The sequence below is a fragment of the Gymnoscopelus braueri genome, assembly GCF_963280865.1.
Source record: "Gymnoscopelus braueri genome assembly, chromosome: 7".
Classification (NCBI taxonomy): Eukaryota; Metazoa; Chordata; class Actinopteri; order Myctophiformes; family Myctophidae; genus Gymnoscopelus; species Gymnoscopelus braueri.
In genome coordinates this window covers 32,015,383-32,034,321 of record NC_137608.1, presented here as the reverse complement: position 1 = coordinate 32,034,321, position 18,939 = coordinate 32,015,383, and the positions used below count along the sequence as shown (strand labels likewise).

Genomic DNA, 18,939 nt, shown 5'->3' with positions numbered 1-18,939 from the left:
AGATGTGTGCCTTGTCTAGCAGATTCATGTATTTGCACATACTATACGTTCCAAAAACAAATTGAGACCACATGTGAAGAAGCCCATAGTCGTTTTCATTTGTGTAAAAAGTTTATTGTTGTAGAAGTATGCTTTAATATTGGAACCCTTTCCCAGTGTCTGTAATATTTCCAACACCACCTTGAGAGAAGTACAGATTAACACTCATACCCTAACTCTCTGTCCTCTCTTATTGCTTGGTTCATACTCACAGGTCGACCTTAACTGCTAACTAACTCCAAGTAGGAATGAGCAAAAGTTTAAGCCTGTCGCAGTGTTTTCGGACATTCACTATTCCTGCAGTTGTCACTCTTCAGCTATTCCATTGGCTGTGACTGTTGTCTCCGCTACTCCATTGACTGCAATGTCTTTCTCTCCTATTCCATTGGCTATGATGGCTTTTGGAAGGACAATATCTGCCAAAGCCACTTGATTGTCAAGTTTTGATAGTTTAGCAGTGATGTCCACATATCCATTGATGCCATCATTGGCCCCATCTGTGTCTGACTTATCCACCTCATTGATCATTACTTCAATGGCTATCCCTTCCGTCAAACTGTCCTCTTCATTGGCTTTTGGGGTCTGAGTTTCCTCTCCTGTAGACCTAAACTCTGACTCTCCGTTCACTGTCTCTGTGATCTCAGCCTGGGAGGCTGGCTTACCACTGTCTTCTGTTTCTGTCAGCGTATTCTCTTTGTCTAGGGTTTGCTCAACTGGCTGCACTGCATGGCCATTAACTGTTACTGGGTCAGAGCTCTCCACTGCAGCCTTTTCCACTAGCTGGTCTGCTGGCTTACCACTGTCTTCTGCTTCTGTCAGCGTATTCTCTTTGTCTAGGGTTTGCTCAACTGGCTCCACTGCATGGCCATTAACTGTTACTGGGCCAGAGCTCTCCACTGCAGCCTTTTCCACTAGCTGGTCTGCTGGCTTACCACTGTCTTCTGTCTCTGTTAGCGTATTCTCTTTGTCTAGGGTTTGCTCAACTGGCTCCACTGCATGACCATTAACTGTTACTGGGTCAGAGCTCTCCACTGCAGCCTTTTCCACTAGCTGGTCTGCTAGGCTATCACTGGAATTGTCTTCAACTGGGCTTGCATCATCCTTTACACTACTTGTTACATTGTCAGAGCTTTTCTCTTCCCCTTTCTCAGACTCTGCGTTAGCACGCTCATCATTGACTTTGTTTGCATTTTCCGTTGCTTCTGCTGCCCTCCGTGCCAAAAGCTTCTGTTTGAACTCCTGGAGTCTGTCACTAAGAAAACAATATGCACTCATTATTAGTTTTATGACTAATGACAGGCAAAAAAAAGCATTTTGTTTAAACTGAAGAGAAATTCTGGATTAACAGTGTTTATGTCAATTGTGAATTGAATGCTCACCTCTGTGTATTCTTCCTGATCCCTGTGACCAGAACCATTTGCTCCAAAATGGTGTCAGTAGCGGGTGTTAGACACTGAAGACAGAGTAGGCAGAGAGGTTAATAGGCTATCATTGTACACAAACCCTGTGAGTGTACAGTACCGGTATATCGTTGTTCGGGCAGAAACCTTGTACCAAACTGTTACTTTTCAGGAAATCGAAAATAACCTTCTTATAGATCCATTGTAGTTATTATTTAGACACAAGATATTGTAAATACTTTTGATTGGTTAAATATTATAAAACCCACAGACAGACTTACCAACTTTCAACCTGGTGTCTGTAATTTGGGCATGTCATTATATGTACAAAAAAAAAAGTAAATACAAAAAAATTGCAGAAGGGTGGAGCCTACTCCTTTGGGTGCTCTGTTTGGGGTTTTCCCCTCACTTCCCTCGCTCTCTAAATTGGAAAAGGATGTTTTGGCTTTTGTCACTATTGGCTAGGAGACTAATTTTAATTAATTGGAAATCACCTACTTCCCCCTTGTACACTCATTGGATAATAGACATCTTGCACTGTCTAAAACTAGAAAAGATAAGATTCTCATTGATTGGCTCCTCCAGTAAGTTTGGGAAGGTATGGGGTCCATTATTTCAATTTGTCCGGAATTTGAATCCGTCTCTGATTGGGGATACGGATATGTGAGGTCTCGTGGAACGTTGATATGATGGGCTTGCTGTGGCAGGGGTGTTGTGCTGTAATGCAGTTATGCAATTAAATGTGCCATGGATATGTACTGTTTGACTGATGGTGTTTTGTTTTGTTCTGTCTGTGTTTATCTGTTTATAATATTCTATATTTTATTTTACCTGTATTTCCTGTATGTTTTTGGGTAATAATTCAATCTGTTTACTGAAATCTTTTGTATTTGATGGATTGCACTGGAGGAAGCTTTTACGTGTCTGTTCAAGTGCCAACTTTTGATGCTGAATGCTTCTGTGGAAAATCCAATAAACATCCAAAAAGTATTTTTAAAATAGCAAATCTACAAGCTTGCGGCACAACGTGAGCTTGTAGATTGCCCATTTCTGCTGCTTTTGTGCGACACTGTCATACAACTAATTATAAAATAGGTCATTCATTTATGGAAAAAGATGAAATATGGAGAGCAACAGCGACAATATACTCCTACCTCTATTGTATGCTCTGTTTGGTCAGCCACTGCCTGTCTGAGAGAACGTTCCACCCGCACAGCCTGCTGGGTAATGGTGCATAGGAACTCTGCGCTGCAACGTGTCTGAGGGTGATCTTCACCAAACTGCAGGAGAAAAGACCAGAAACTTCAGCCTACATGGGCACAGACATATATTTTGTACTCTTCAGGTTCACATACAGTACACACAGGGATACCGACCATGCTGGTGAAAGCAGCAAGGGCCTCTTTCTCATGGTTCATAGCAGAGCGGTAGTCTCCCTTGCTACACATCCATTGAGACAACAGGTGCTGGCTGAGCAGAGCGGAAATGTAGAGGAGAAAAAAAAAGAGACCAGAGATAGAAGACGTGAAAAGGTTAAGACATTTTCTCATTGAAGCATTGGACCAGGCTTCTAGTCCATTTTAGAAAACATAACTGCTTGCTACGCATGGTTTGGTTCAATTACCTGAGAGCTGTACGGAGATCTGCGGGACCAAAGAAGGACGTGTTGAGTTTGAGTGCATTCTGTAGGAACGGTCCCCCCTGTTCTCCTGTCAGCATCAAGCCAAGGCAGCTCTGAGACAAAAAGGAAATAAGGACATAATGGTGGGTTACAAGAATACAAGGATACGTTTTAGTGAATTATGTGTATTTCTTTTACCATGCCCATAGCAACATATGACAGGGTGTTGGAATTTCGGTAGAAGAAATATGTTAAAAGGATGCATTTGTTTTTGTGTTGTGTGATAGGTAAACTGTTAAGGTTAACAGGGGTAATCCTATGTTCACAGTATTAAGGTGTTACTGTACACCTACATCCAGTGTGGCAGTGTAAGGATGGTCCTCTCCATGGACTGTCAGCATTAGTTGGCGAGCTCTGTAGAGACACTTCTGGGCCAGGGTGTTCTCTCCTCCACCATAGACATACACCGCCAAAAGAACCTGTATATGAATACACAGCAATAGCACTTAAACTACTGTACCAATTATTTTTATATCAGTTTTATTCATCTATGATGTTCAATAAAAATACCTTTTGAAATAAATAAATCTGTGCATAAAAGTGCATTACAGGGGCATAGTTTATCAATGCGAAGATGTAGAGAGGAAGAACAAAAAAATATGAAGGCAGTTGAAAGCATTAGAAAACAAATAGGACTTTAGTATTTCCTTAAATAAGGTAATTTGATGGATAGAGCATTCTGTAGTTTGCAAACCATTACTGCAAAAGCACAGGACACCTTTTTGTACCAACGTAGACTTTGGCACTGCCAGACCCCATTGATCAGAAGACCTAAGGGATCTTGCAGCATTTCGGAGATACACATGGAAAATTGGTGGATCGATTGAATACTTTATTGAGGATTTTTAAAGGTACAGGCAGTACACGAGTTAAAAACACGGCACAAAAATCCAAAGGCTTCTTTCCATTGTGGTCCATTAAACATTCAACACTCGAAACAACTAATGTGTTTGTATACTCACATATTGCTGAATGGTGTTGGAATGGTCAAAGCCAAGCACTCTCTCACTGACAACCACTGCTTTCAGTTGGACACTGCGAGCCTAGAGGATGGAGGAAGTCAGTCTTGTGTTTTAGTCACACTGAGGCAAATACATAATGACCTCTTACCCAACCATTTTACCACACATGTTGACAAACAGCATAAAGTCACAGGAATAATGTTTTTTTTGTTTTGACTAGCACAGTAATACAGTTTTGTGGGACACACAGACATACCTCTGCTACCTGACCCTGCAGGAAGGCCACCTTGGCCAGCAGGCTGAGGCAATAACATGCCTCTGGGTGGAGGTCGTCACACACCCTACCAAACAGGTAGGCCGACTCTTTCAGATGCTCATGGGCTTGGTCCAACATACCTTGAGTTGGGAAATGCACCAAAGTCACTTTCCACATACAGTACATAATAATAATATGAATACATTTTATTTATAAAGCACTTATCAAAACAAACTGCAACAGAATAAAAACACAATAACATGTACTAAATGTAAAAGTGCACTGATAAATAAAAACATTTATTTATCAGACAACGGGATCAAATAACACAAAACAACAAAATGTTCAGCCTGTTCAGCAGAGAGCGGAACAACAGAACGTGTTAATCCTGAGGCAGAATTCCTCACTGTCAGTTGAAAATAAGTGGCTGGTGACTCAGGTTGTGTACACCCTGCCCAAGACCAACAAGTACTATAGGGGTTGGCAGTGACAGGGACTGTAGACATGAGGGGAAATGGCAATGACGAAATTGGGGAGGAAAAGAAAGTTTGGCTGTGACAGTATAGAAACTGTGGTGCTGTCAAAATGTATTATGTAATAATATATTATTGACTTTAACCACTGACAGGAATAGTGTAACTAAACTGTCTTTTTCAGAATTTCTTTAATGAATGGCAATTTTGAAATTGGCCTGTAATTAGTAGGAATGTCAACCCTTTTACGTTTAACTGAAAATCCACACACACTGACACTCTAACTCTACCTTTCTGAACTGACTTCTGTGCGGCACGAAATGCTTTTGAAGCATCGCCAATCGGCATGTCAAGGTGCTTGACAACAGGGAAGATGTTGATGATGTCATCAGGTCCAATTGGAGCTTTACTTTGGTCGAGGAAGTAGTCCCTCAGTCTCAACTGACGTAGTGGGTATGCAAGACAATAAAATACATTATGGTTTCTACATTTAATACAAATATATTTGTATTTAAGATCATCTGCAGTGGCATTGAATTATTTCTGACAGGGTAATAACACTGTCATTCTTCTTTGATTGATTGATTGATTGAATACTTTATTTAGAAAGACATGGTAACAGTACATGGAAGTACAATTCACAATACAAGGTCCTCTAAACTGGATCGCTCATAAAAGCACTTGGCTTATTTAAAATGAGATCCCTGTGCACTCAAATCATGATGACATTTAAGAAGACATACAAATATACACTACTATGCAGAACGTCATACAATCAGCTTACAGGTTACTGGTATGAAAAACAAGAAATATGTACAATAGACAGTATCTGTATTGCAAAGATCTCTTACCTGTGTCCCTGTTTTCAAACAGAACTCTCTAAGAAGCGACATCTTCTGAACCCCGTACTGTTCTACCAGGTGGGTTGGCCCAGAGCTGTCAGAGAGATAATAGACGTCACTGAAACAACGCTGGTAGACAATAGCTTTTCTGACAATAATGTGAGTGAACCATTCATCAATGGTCAAATGTGGGCGACATAAAAAACAAGGGTCAGCTGTTCTCACGTCAGACTGTCAGTGAAGTCATATGTCTCGGCAGCTTCCTGTCCAATCATATTCCACAGTTCTGCTCCGGTGAGCATGCTCCATGGCGTGCTCTCTGTGGTCACGGAACCTTGGGCCTTGCCGCGCCGCCTTGACTTCTTCTTGGTTTCCTCCGCTACCACTGTGGGACTGAAATGCTGAACCAACAGGCAGCAGAGGAAGTGACTGACAGCCGCGGACAGACTGGACACCTCCACACCCTACAGAGATAGAACACAATATTACCATGGTTGCAATGATGCACGGTTGCGTTCTGTGACATCTCATCACACAGACATGAGGTCTGGCATTGTGAGCTACACATGGAAAGATTGGCAGCGTTTTCCAGTACCTGGAGGAAACTGTTGAATATTCGCCGAGCTGAACGGACCACAATTTCACCTGTGACCAGTCTCTGGTGGAGAGAAGATATGCGAGAGAAGGCAGTTTAGTGAGCCATTCCATAATCTAAACTAATCCATTTATTCCCATAGTTTTACCACTTAAACCCTACATACTTCCATTATACTTTATTGTACGTCAAATAGCCAAAATAGCCAATCTACAAGCTCACAACGTGCTGTAAACAGGGAGTCCAAGTGGTTAAACACACCATTATATGCCTCAGGCGCTCCTTGTGCTCCGACTGGCTGATAGCCTTAACCACATGGCCCAGATACCGCAGGTTGATGCCTCTCTGGTGCAGCACCTGTTTCAGTGAAGCACCATCCACGGGCACTTCATTACTCTGCAGGCAATGCTCCACCTGTAAATCACAGACATATGGTGAGCTACAGTAACATGTTTGAAACAGATGTATCAGAACACTAAGAGTAGAGTTTATCTACTTACAAAGGAAGGTATCTGGTGTGTGATGACGAACGCTGCAGCTTCTCTCAACAGCCTCTCCTGCAGCTTCACAGAAGGACTTTCACCGCTAGGGAAAGATATCCCTGAGCACCGAACAAAAGTTATTTATATTGTGTGTGTGTGTGTGTGTGTGTGTGTGTGTGTGTGTGTGTGTGTGTGTGTGTGTGTGTGTGTGTGTGTGTGTGTGTGTGTGTGTGTGTGTGTGTGTGTGTGTGTGTGTGTACACAAACGGTATAGGGCGTGCAGTGTCTGGTGTCTGTTTTACCTGGAGTGAAGATGTTTGGATTGAAGCGCATTTCAAAGATGATGTCGCTGACGGAACCCACATCCTTACAAGCAGCTCGTACAGTGTTTGGTGCTCGAGAGTCACCTGTAGATATTGTAGACCATATGTTTGATACAAAGATTAGGTAAGGTTATTAAGGGTTTTACGATTGGCATTCTATTAGACCAGTCAACATCCAGTCAACATAGTCCACCTCACCTGCTGTTGCACATTCCTCAAAGCCTCCAATCTCCTCCATCCTCTCCTTGACGCGTTCAGTGAACTGTGTATGTCTGAAAACAGTAAAGAATAATGTAAAAAAGAAAAAAAGAGGAAAGATCTTAACCCATTAAAACACATTTTAGATTTTAGTGTTGGCTAAAAATAGCAGCTACACAAGCTCACAACGCTTGTACATCTGCTATTTTTGAAAGATTTGTGAGAACTACTGATTTAAAAGGCATTTGTAGAATTGGCCTCAGGTCTAAATGAGTAGCAATTACTTGTGCTGGATGAAGTCTTGCAGCAGTTCTGGCCTCAGTCTGCAGAGGCCGTGAGGAAAGCTCTTAGGCAGACCAGTGTCTGTGTGGTAATTCACTGGCCAGCCCTCCTCTATACCAACGCTGGACTTTTCCGTGTCTTCCTCCTCTGCCTCTCGGAGGGGTTGTTCATCATCTTGTGGTACGTCAGTGCAGTAGTTGGCATCAGCTGGGAGAGTCCTGAACAGATCCAGTAGATAGAACCTACCATCGGCCCCCACTAGTCCCTGGGCGTCCACTGAGGTGAACAGTGGTACCTGGTGACCATTGGGTCCCACAACAGCATTCCTCTGGAGGGAGAGAGCCTTAGCAGAGGAGGCCAAGAGTGCTAAGAGTTGTCGCCTTTGGGGCGATTCCTGGGGTCCTGCGTTCACCCCATACAGCAAGCCCCTGGCAAACAGAGAGTATAGAACCAAAGTTAACATGATGTAATACTTTTTATAATAATAATAATAATAATAATAATAATAATAATAATAATAATAGTACACTTTATTTATATAGCACCTTTCAAAACTGCATTACAAAGTGCTTTACAAGAGAAACAACGAAAGATGATCGTTAGAAATCAGGGTGGAAAGATATTTGGCTCTTGCGAGTTGCGAGTTGCATCCCTAAACAGACGTGTCATTTTGGGGATTTCCATTTCCGTTTGCTCTAGTCTAGTTTGGTCATTTAACCAGGGTGAAACTCTATTGGGCAACTTAGTCTGGGGTTTGAAAGGGGCCCACAAGGTCTAAAGTTGCCTAGCAGGTTTTTTTTTAAATAAGTGAGCTGATCGTCAATGGAATGGTGAGGACCTGGGGCAGTTACAAACAACAAACAAACAAAAGCAGTGATGAATTTGCTGGCAGTTAAGGGGTTTAGGATGGAGACAGGCGTTTTCCTAGAAGGAGGAGCAGACGACATATCAAAAACATATGTATTACATACCCAGCCTTTATTTGCCTTGGGTGAGGAGAGTGATAAAAGGACCAAGCAGGTTATAAACTTGTCCTGATTGGTCAGCAGCCATATCTTCTTCCCAAGGGATTATATGGGAGTGCAGCTAAGGTGGCACTGCATGCTGCATGCATGCTGAACAGCAAGTGATGCTGCTCACTTACTTACATACCGCCTATATATTTCGTTGACCAGGGTCCCCCACAGGTCTATAGCCTACTTGGTCTGTCTGCCTGTGGTTATTGTTGGATAACCACAGGCAACGATGAATGCCTGGGAGATCTATATTCATGGGAAAACACAATTGGGCCCGATTCACTAAGTTGTTTACGATCATATTTTGAACGTAAAGGGATTTACGCAACTTCCCACGTTCCGAGTCTGATTCATCAATATTTTTTTGTCCGTGATTTTTTACGGAGGTCCGCTCTTTCTCAAGTCTGCTCGGAGGCAGACTTACGCGGGACCAAAGCTTGCGTGTGTCATTAGAATGCCTTATTCTTCATGCTAAATCAATTACAATAGTGCCAAACCTCAAATGAAATATGTATACCCAACATTTGTCAACACATATGCATATTATAAACATGATGCAAATTCCACCGATTCTTTTTAATTTTCAGTTGACGCATTTACAGCCGAGTTATTAGATCCCTTGGCGCTGTGTGGCCACAGTTTCACCTATTGGACTTTCATCATGCCAACTCCAATGTTGCGCGATTCATTTTTTATATTATTGACCACATTACATGAACGCATGTTTTCCATCTGACGAGGAAGGATACAGTATGTCTGAAATCTAGCTGTGTCCTGAACAGATCCATTCCCCATTCCGACATAGGACAGTGATAAATTAATCCAAAACCCAAAAATGTTCTCTCAGTAATCATTAAGCTCTGGTCCATTATCGGATAGCAGCGTTTCACTTCCAGTATGCCCTGGATTCCAACATCATCGACGACATCTGTATTTTTAGACAAGAGACGAAGTTGAACTTCTTCGGCACCAGTGTTGCCAGATTTTGTGAGAGAAATAAGCAACCAGGTCTAGCAAAACAAGCCCAAAAGAAGCAAGTAGGGCACTAGGCCATTATGAGCACCTTAAACCTATATACTGTATACATTGAAAATAGCCGACCTACAAGCTCACAATGTGTCACGATGCAATGCATTGTGAGCTTGTAGATCTGCTATTTTCAAAACATCTTGAAATAAAATGTGGAAGATTTGGAAGATTTTTGAAACATTCTAACACAAATCTGGCACAAAACATTTTCAGATGAGGGTTAGGGACAAATACATATTAATTTGGGGGTCCATGAATTTATTTTTATTGTGAAGCAAGCCCAAATAAGCAACTACACTATAGAAACAAGCCCAAATAAGCAGCTACACTTTAGAAACAAGCCCAAAAAAACACAACCCGCAACTACCAATATTTACAAGCAACTTCACAGAAAAACAAGCCCAAAGTCGCTTATAATAAGCGGACATGGCAACACTGTTCAGCACGGTGAAGTTGAAGTTATATTTCATTTCCTGTTGCCTTTTATGGTGTGAAAAGGTGCGTGGAACAATGCAAATGAACCTTTCGGGAACGCGCTTCAGATTTTACGATCAGCTGGCAGCCGTCCGATTTCATCATGACATACACCTGTGATCCGCCCATTTGAGGGATTTACACACCCCTTTGTGAATTGCACCCTCCTTTAGTCACTTGATTTACACGTTATTTACGACCAGCTTAGTGAATCAGGCCCAAGGACCTCAAAAACAGGCTGTGCTCCCTGGGTGACACCATACATAGCCTGATCTAAATACAGATGATTTCCTTGTAGAATGGTTCTATAAAACAGTACCTTGCAGCTGGTGCAGATTCCTGGTCCTGCTCGGAGCCTTCCAAGCCAGGGGCCAAACCCTGCGCAGACAGACGCACTCCTCTGTAGTCTACGGTGGCTGTGGGCAGAGTGTGTAGCCCTTGAAGCCCTCCCTCCAGGTTGCTGTATAGCTGTACTCCATTCAGCTCCAGCCTCTGAGCGGCCCTGCAAGTAGATTAAAAACATAATGAATTCAATGAACTGAGTTAATTATAGCAATGACACAAGCAAAACAGACCTTCTAACGACCTGCCTAATTAATGCTCTGTCACACAATGGTGTCGCTTTAAAAAAAAAAGAAGAAAAAAAGTGATTTAATAAAGTGACAGTATATATATATATATATATATATATATATATATATATATATATATATATATATATATATATATATATATATATATATATATATATATATATATATATATTTTTTTTTTTTTAAATATATATTTTTATATATATATCATTACAACTTATCAGCAGTGGCAGTGTTGTTTTTTTTTACCTGCGGCCCCTCTCCCCACCGAGTGCTGCACTCGCTGCCCCCTGGCTCATGAACAGACCACTCCATAGGAAAGCAGGGTCCTCAGGGTTTCCATTGATGGGCTCCACAAAACCATCCATTACAGTCTCTGCTCCCTGAGTCACGGCCCACACGAATGCACTGTTCACCTGAGAAAAGAAGTAGGGCAAAAGGGCAATGGAAATATGAATAAGCAATGCATGATAGATAAACAAGTTCTAACTTGTTTCCCACTGCTGTATTGTACGACTTTCAGGGTTACCTGTAGCAGAGCTTTATCTCTCTGCAATCTCTCCTCCAAACTTCCCTGGGGGAGATCTCTGGCTGCTTGCAACTCTTCATTCCAATCTGAAGCCTACACACACACACGCACACGCACACGCACACACACACACACACACACACACACACACACACACACACACACACACACACACACACACATAAGATTATTGTTGGCAGCAGCACACAAGACTCATGAATGCCAAACAGATTCCTCCCTTGCAACAAACCTGTGATGTTGCCTGTTCATCCAGACCTAGCCTACTGAAGGCATTTCTGTGTGTGCGGGAGGCACAGGAGGGTCCCAGCCAACTTCGGGTGCGGTAAGGAGTGGGTAGCACCTCTACTGGAGGTTGCTGAGGTCTTATGGATACAAGGACAAATTACATAAGGTATATTACAAGCAATACATTCATTGCAAACATAACAAAATTACCTCTTGTACCAATTAACCACTTTAACCATGGCTTCTCTATTTCGGGCATGCCATTATATTTCCAAACTAAAATAACAAAAAACTAAAAAACAACGCATCACAATGTGACGCGTTGTGAGCTTGTAGATCGGCTATTTTCAGAAGAAAAACTAAATCTGTTTATTGTGAGTGGTTTCTGATATTGTTCTATTGATTTGAACTTGGGGGTTTAGTTCATAAAGATGTATACTGCTGTGTGTCAGTGTTACCTCATTTTGAGAGTGGCGAGGACTTGCTTGAAGCTTGGACTGATGTGGCAGAGCAGGTCAGTGAGACAGTGGCAGACAGAGGACGATTGGGCAGGGCGTGGATCAAAGACCTCCTCTGTGGACCTGGGAGAAGAGAGAGAGAGAAAGAGAGAGAGAAAAAGCAGTGGAGAGGGTCCACAATGAATCATCATTAGTCACAAAGTCACACTGTCAACAAACATTCCCATCAAGATTTCCTCTGCGATGACAAACATCATAGATTAAAAAACAATTGTTTGATAAAATATGACGAATGGACAACACAGTTGTCCTCTACCAACTCCCTGACCTGGAGAGACTTCTGTTGGAAAAACTAGACTAGCTTATTTATCACTCCCAAACTGAAATCTAAACAAACTGGCACTCAGCTGTGCTGTTGGGGTGAATCCAGTGAGATCAAGGTTGATCATGCTCATGTTTTTCTAGTCTTGTCCTGTTATTCAGACTTTCTTGGCGTAACAATTATTTCAAAAATCCTATCTCTGACATATCCCTGACAGACTAAATAAAGATGACTCTTACCTCCTTAAGATTTGCTTGCCAGCAAGTAAAAAGGCAATTACAAAATAATGGCTTCTTTGATCAAACAAGTACTTCTACAACAGATAACCTACTCCATACAACTCCAAAAAAGTCTGGGAGAAAAGAGTTGGGGAAAATGGTGTCCATACTTAACAGAACGTGTAACAGAACTCTCATAATTACTGTATGTACCATGTCTGTTTTATTTTAAAATTATGCACACACAATAAATGTTTTGCTATATTGACCATCGCATGACCTCAACATGTTTTCCCCCCCGTTTTTTTTAAATAAATAATATGACAAAGTATATGTCCTTTACCTATTGAGATAGAATCCTTTTGGACATGATGTGATGTCATAGCGGCGTCCTTCTAGTGTGACCAAAGCGATATACAGGAAGTCCCCCTGTAGCTTCCTGTGCCCAGGTGGTGGATTCCAACAACTGAGTGACATGTCCCTCAGATAGCTGGGAACCTGATAAGAGAAACATGAAGTTAGAGAAAGTATGTGTGTGCATGTGGGGGGGGGGGGGGGGCGTTGTGCTTGCTCCAATCCAATTACATTTTGTACACAACAGCCAGTCCAGTTGGGGCTGTGAAATACCAAACTAAATAGCCCCCTTATTTTCAAACCGACAAACTCAATGCTAACCCCCTGCACATGTGGGCAGAACCAGACTGAACTAGAAACAGATCCTGGCTTTGTGTGTAGTACCTCTGGCTGGGAACTGTGTGGCAGCAGGGCCATCAGGGGTCTCTCTGGTGATCCGGGGAGGAGGTGCTCAGGAGGGCCTCCATCCTGGTTGGCTGGCTCAGTCTTAGTGTTGCTTGAGGAGCGCTTCAGACTCTTTCCATTACTTGAGCCAGACTCTGCACCAATAAAATTGCACACATGCAGTTCTCTTTTCACTACTTATGTTGCAGTACAAATACAAAAGTAGTGTTAGACATCATGATATTTTTGCTTAGATAAGTGGCTCCTGAACTGGCAAATTCACACATTGCGAGAACGGCCAAGCCGAGTGGAGCCAGCCTAACTTGTTTAACGTTAAAATGGTTGTGTTTAGACAATAGTTTAGAGATGGTTATTTTTAAGTATGGGTTTGGTATGGTTAATATCAGGGTACGGATCTGAGAGGGTGTTTAGTAAGCGATTAGCCAATGCGTGACCACAAACTCCCAGACGCATTGTTCCAGGAACCTTTTGTTTATGCTATCCTTTATGTACGTGCACAGTGTATGTGTATGTGTGAGGCGTGATGTGTGTACCTGCAGTGTGTGTGTATGTGAGTGTGTCCAATACACTGGGTGAGCATCCATCTTTCAATGCATCTTGAGGCCCAGATGCTCTCAGTAGCTCCAGCACACGGCCCAGATGCACCCTGGCCGAACGGGGAGAGTAGGGCTCTGGAATGATATACACATACACGATTTGCCAAAGACATAACACAGGCTTTCTTTGTTGTCACAGCAATGGATGATCCATGTACAACATTTGTAAATGCAGATAAATCATACTAGAATGATCTGAATTCATGTGCACAAATCATGTCTAAAGCTTCTAAAGATTAGAAGAATTGTATGCATTTTTTCAAATTTCAACATTATGTTCCCTCAAATTACCAATGCCTATCTATTATAAATACACTATAAAATGTTAATAACCCAAATAAATCACTCATGGGATCAATTTCCTTTTTTCCTGAAAGATTTATGGGAGTCAAGCATGTAATTATGTGCATGAGACAGATTATATGACACGGCTGTTCAAGGGTGGTATTTCATGAACAGTAAACTACTAATATAATTAATTCAGGCATACTTTGTACACAGGGTAAAATGTGACAGGCTAAATGTGAAATAACAGACCAGGGCCATTATTATTGGTGCATTCATAGCTAGAAGGTGAGAGATTGCCTAACTTGTTGGCAGACAGATGTGATCTCTATACCAGCACAGCAACTGTAAGTCACTTCCACATCATGTGACACCAAAGCTGAGGAAGCGGTTTTACATAGAAGTGAAGTTAAGGTCTTTACTAGGCGTGTGTTGCCCTATTTGTGCATTGCAACCTTACCTTGATTAAATTAAATAATACAATTTTATAATAAGTATACAAAGACATAGTGGCGGTCTAAAAATAAAGGCAAAATGATAACCGTGTGAAAATAAATAAGACAAACATACCAACAAAATCATTGTTGGCTAACCATTGTTGGCATTTACTGATTTTTACTGACTTCTCATGATTTCAGAGCTGCATGTTGTAAAATGCCAGAATCAAATAGCAGGAAAGAGAGAAAAAGTTACCTTCAACCAGGCGGAGGGAAGATCCTGGTTTGAGACCCTTCAGGGTTTGTAGTTCTGCAAGGGGGTCTAGAGTCATCCCAGACAGTGCCAAAGACAGGTTGGAACGTGGACATACTTCTTCTTTAGCCATCAGGGCCATTACTGCATCTTGGACCAGCCAAAATCCATGGACCTGCAAAATATGTGGTTTAACAACAACAACAACAACAACAACAACAACAACAACAACAACAACAACAACAACAACAACAACACCATCAACCATGAATTATAAAAACATTTCCCAGCATCTCTATTATTTTGATAATTGATCATTTTGATAACATGACAGGTGATAAGAGAGCAAGAGCTTGGGTAAATGCCCTGAGAGATGTTTTACCTGCATCTCAAATGGTTCTACTCCTGCCCCCTGAATCTTCACAGGAAATGATGTGTCCTCTTCCTGTTTGATGCCAACAGGCACTTTTATACTGCATATTGGGACGTCTGTTGAGACTGGAAAAAAATCAGAGGATCAAGGGTTTAGTGAGTGACGAGCTTTATGACTGAATGCATAATTATCCATTGATTGAACAATATCCTGTCAAAATGGTTTTAGCTGAGGCATAATTGCACAAACTCTCCTCTGCCATCAAGAGCTGTAGTATAATGCCTGAGGACATGTCATGAACTGTACTATAATGCCTGTGGACATGTGGGCGTGCGAGTGAGAGTGCCTGAAGGGTGTACATGTAAAACAAAATGTGTGAGAAAATGAAAGTGGGGTGTGTCTCTCTCTCTCTCACACACACACTCACACACACACACACACACACACACACCGAGAAGCAGAGACATACATACATAGGGGAAGAACAGGACTCAGCGTGTTCGTTAACTTGGAGGGTGACTAAACCTGTTGATTTTAACTATAAGCTTTCCTGCCATCTCAGGGCAAAGGGACAACCACACCCAATGCTGGCATTTGCAAATTAGCATACAGCAGCAAACTGAAACCACATAAATGTGTGTGCACCATAGTAGGTTTGCAACAGTTAATTGAACAAATCAATTGAATCGATTCAAAAAAATGTCGATAGTTGCTAATTTAATAAAGTATAATCAATCCCTCATTTGGGCATGTCATTATTACAGGTGAATAGTTTTTGTAAATGTCAAAAACATTGAAGAATAGTGAAAATAGCTGCGATGCGACACGTTGTGAGCTTGAAGATCTTCAAGCTCACAATGTGTTGCATCGCGGCTATTTTCACTATTTTCACTTTTGTGCGTCAAAATATAAAATAGGGGTTAATTAATTTGTTGAAAAAAAAGAACCGCTTCTCAATCCTTCAATTAATCAAAACAGTAATTTGAACATAATCGATAGTTGCAGCCCTGCATAGCAAGATGGCATGCTAACTGGTACTGTATGTAGGAATTTTTTATGTTCCATATGGCACCTGGACAATGAGCCCAAATATTCAGGATACAGTATGTACTGCCATAAATTATAGCAGTGTAATTCCTCAGTGCCTGTAGTCAATCTGGGCCCAGTGTGCCTGAGCAGCACCCAGGAAAAAAATGTTTCTCTGTTTGTGATTGGATGGAAAACCGCCCCTCCTCTGTGCATGCCTTAAATGATCTGCTTCTTTCCTATTGGAGCTGCTGTGCTGCTACTACAGAGCATAGTATTGTTTCAGTGCATACTGTGTTTGTTTTACCATTGATCTGTTATTATTTTAATCTCATGTAGATTGTACATAATTCATTCATATACTCAGTGTTGATAAGCATAGCAATAGATAATTCATAATATTTATTTTTATTTATTGATAGACTTTGTACATATTTTCACTTATTCCCTCATTCAGAGATCCAGTGCAGATACCTATTTTATTTGTATTCTTATTTATCTTGGTTTGGCTCTTGATTCTTACCTGAATACCTGTACCTCTTCTGTGTTTCATTCTCACTGCTATTACTGCTATGTAACCTGAATTTTCCTCCAGGGATTAATAGCGGTTTATCTTATTATCTTATTAAACTCAATTCACATGGTTTCTTCCAAATGACATAATCTGCCAATCATCCTGTCCCCCTTAGAGATAAGTGTCCCTTTGAGGGGAGTCACACCTCAGGCTATACTGGAGAAACGCCAACATACACAGTACAGCACTCACACCTATCCATCATGAGAAGGAGAGGGGTGGGGATCATGTCATGGCCAAAGGCAGATTGGTGAATGCATGAGAACAGTGGGATTAAATAAAATAGAAAGACAAGAAAAGTGAACAGGAGAGGTATAATTCTATTCTTTGTGTGTGATAATAAATGACTGGACAAGATGTAATGATGCCTGTATCTTAAATACATTGATATTTTTGACATATTCCCATGGGATTTTGATCGAGGTAGCATCAAAGTATTTTAGCATGGAGTGCTTCACGTTACAGCTGCGTAGAAAGCTAACACATTCTCCTGCAGACATTCCTAAACCAAGAAGTAACAAACACGGCGAGAGGCAGAGATAAAACAGTAGCACTGGGGCTTATTCAAACCAGCAGAGCTGTGCTAAATCTCCCACCCTCCTCACACTGTTCAGTAAGGGAGGCACCACCAGTCAGATGAAAGAGGGAAAAAATGGAAGAAAGTGTGGAGCAATAGAGAAGAAAAATACAGTGCTGGGGTTACTCACCAGACGTCCCCTGACTTCTTCCAGCTGCTCCTCCTCTCTTCACTTTGTCCTTCATGTCGGCTAAAGTTTTTACTGGGCTGTCTTTCTCTGTTTCCTTGTTTTCTCCGCAGTGGAAGCTGCTCTTGTAGTCTGGTTGCAGATTGCTGGAAGAGTACAGAAGAGAGAGTGACTGAGTGAATGTGTGTGTGTCCCAGGAGTGTTCGGGAGTATAGCAACGTTCAAATAATAGTGTATCCAGGACTATAACTCCTACCACACTGGCTTCACTTGGCAAACTCAGTTTATCTGTTTTCCCTGTGTAAGATAGCCACACCCACCCATTGCTCAACACATTATTCCTTGTCTCTCACTCACTTTGTTGGACTGGGTGTGTCTGTTCATACTGGCTCCTTCCCCTCCTCCATCTTATACCACTCCTCCCTCTCTTCTCTTCCCCTCTCCCTCCCATAGTCTGCCCTGGAGGAAAGGTGTGAACTAAGCGTACAGTGTATATTTAATGTTTACTGTCTTAAACTTGTGTTCCCTGTATGGGGTCCTATATATTTGACCCGTTTTAGTGGGCAGCCAGCCAGCCATTGAGCATGTCCTTAATATGCATTCCTTTTTAAACCATGACGGACACAGTTTTTTTTAACTGTCTCTTTATGAAGTATGCCTTAACTAGGCTACATACAAATGACATTCCTTTTCCATTGTGAAAAGGATAGGCAAAATAAGCCATTGGCTTCTGCCTACACCTTTTTGGTCTAATCCATATGATGAGAGATGAATACATTGTATTTTTATTTTTTATGACCAAAATAAACTACTACTACTACTACTACATGTAGGCTACACGTGAATAGTCACTCTCACTCCAAACCAGTAGCACTAGCCAGGCAAAGAGCAGGTGCCTTAGCTGGTGGTATTCTTTAGAATGCCACAGAAAACATTCCTGTTCTTGATCAAGAAGATAACCAACAACGATAGCATTATGGCCTACACGTTGATAGGACTGACCGGACTGACCGGACAGCCTACTGTGTTTTTTTTTCAAGTTTCTTTTTTTTTACCTCTGCTGTTGCAAGACAGGAAACTCCAGCCGCAGATCTCACTCGATCGTCACAAAGTTCACCAACACAAAGAACATATTGAGCTGTGCTGAAGCAGTCAGACTCTAGAATGATCCATGATGGTGAACGCCACTAGTTTGATGTGTTTTTCTAGTGCATAATAAGCCTGTAACAACAACACCAGTCCCCCTTTTCCCCTACATTACACATTCATGACTTATATGGATCTTTAGGGGGCGTGTTCCTGATGATGTCATGTCGCTGCCTGTGACAGTAGGGGATTCCCTCTTTCTTTGGTGTTTCGCCCAGGTGGGCGTGGTTATATGCTAACCTTAAAGGAGGAGTTCACCCAAAAAAATACTTATTTTCTATCAATTACACACCGCATGAAGCCTTGATTTCATGGATTTATTTTTGTATTTGTGGCATTCCTAAGACAATAATTTGATGACCGTGTGTA

At 41.6% G+C, this 18,939-nt stretch overlaps 1 protein-coding gene across 2 annotated transcripts; it reads right to left on the bottom strand.

The window, feature by feature from the left end:
- Window positions 1-92: 92 nt before the first annotated feature.
- LOC308089427 (clustered mitochondria protein homolog) lies at window positions 93-18,683 on the bottom strand. Of its 2 annotated transcripts, none has more exons than XM_080434136.1 (29): window positions 18,480-18,683; window positions 17,428-17,570; window positions 15,130-15,245; window positions 14,751-14,922; window positions 13,710-13,847; window positions 13,156-13,310; window positions 12,761-12,915; window positions 11,878-12,000; window positions 11,424-11,556; window positions 11,174-11,266; window positions 10,894-11,060; window positions 10,371-10,553; window positions 7,535-7,960; window positions 7,251-7,324; window positions 7,032-7,136; window positions 6,749-6,849; window positions 6,510-6,662; window positions 6,249-6,311; window positions 5,879-6,117; window positions 5,663-5,747; window positions 5,102-5,252; window positions 4,339-4,478; window positions 4,083-4,163; window positions 3,414-3,539; window positions 3,064-3,173; window positions 2,816-2,909; window positions 2,594-2,719; window positions 1,419-1,492; window positions 93-1,291 (listed from the first exon to the last, which is right to left on the bottom strand). In XM_080434136.1, the coding sequence occupies exons 2-29, from the start codon at window positions 17,480-17,482 to the stop codon at window positions 346-348; spliced, it is 4,584 nt and encodes a 1,527-aa protein (XP_080290262.1). In that variant the 5' UTR covers window positions 17,483-17,570; window positions 18,480-18,683; the 3' UTR covers window positions 93-345. The 2 variants fall into 2 exon arrangements, with proteins under 2 accessions (XP_080290262.1, XP_080290263.1); XM_080434137.1 differs by lacking the exon at window positions 18,480-18,683 and adding an exon at window positions 17,782-17,797.
- Between the last annotated feature and the right edge of the window lie 256 nt (window positions 18,684-18,939).

What these genes read in the sequence shown, in the direction of transcription:
- LOC308089427 (XM_080434136.1), bottom strand. Translation starts at nt 17,482, where the DNA reads ATGAAGGACAAAGTGAAGAGAGGAGGAGCAGCTGGAAGAAGTCAGGGG. An exon ending in CAAGACTTCATCCAGCACAA is followed by an intron (nt 7,325 to 7,534) that starts GTAATTGCTACT and finishes TACTGTTTTCAG; the next exon opens with ACATACACAGTTCACTGAAC. An exon ending in GTTTGAAAACAGGGACACAG is followed by an intron (nt 5,253 to 5,662) that starts GTAAGAGATCTT and finishes CCACTACGTCAG; the next exon opens with TTGAGACTGAGGGACTACTT.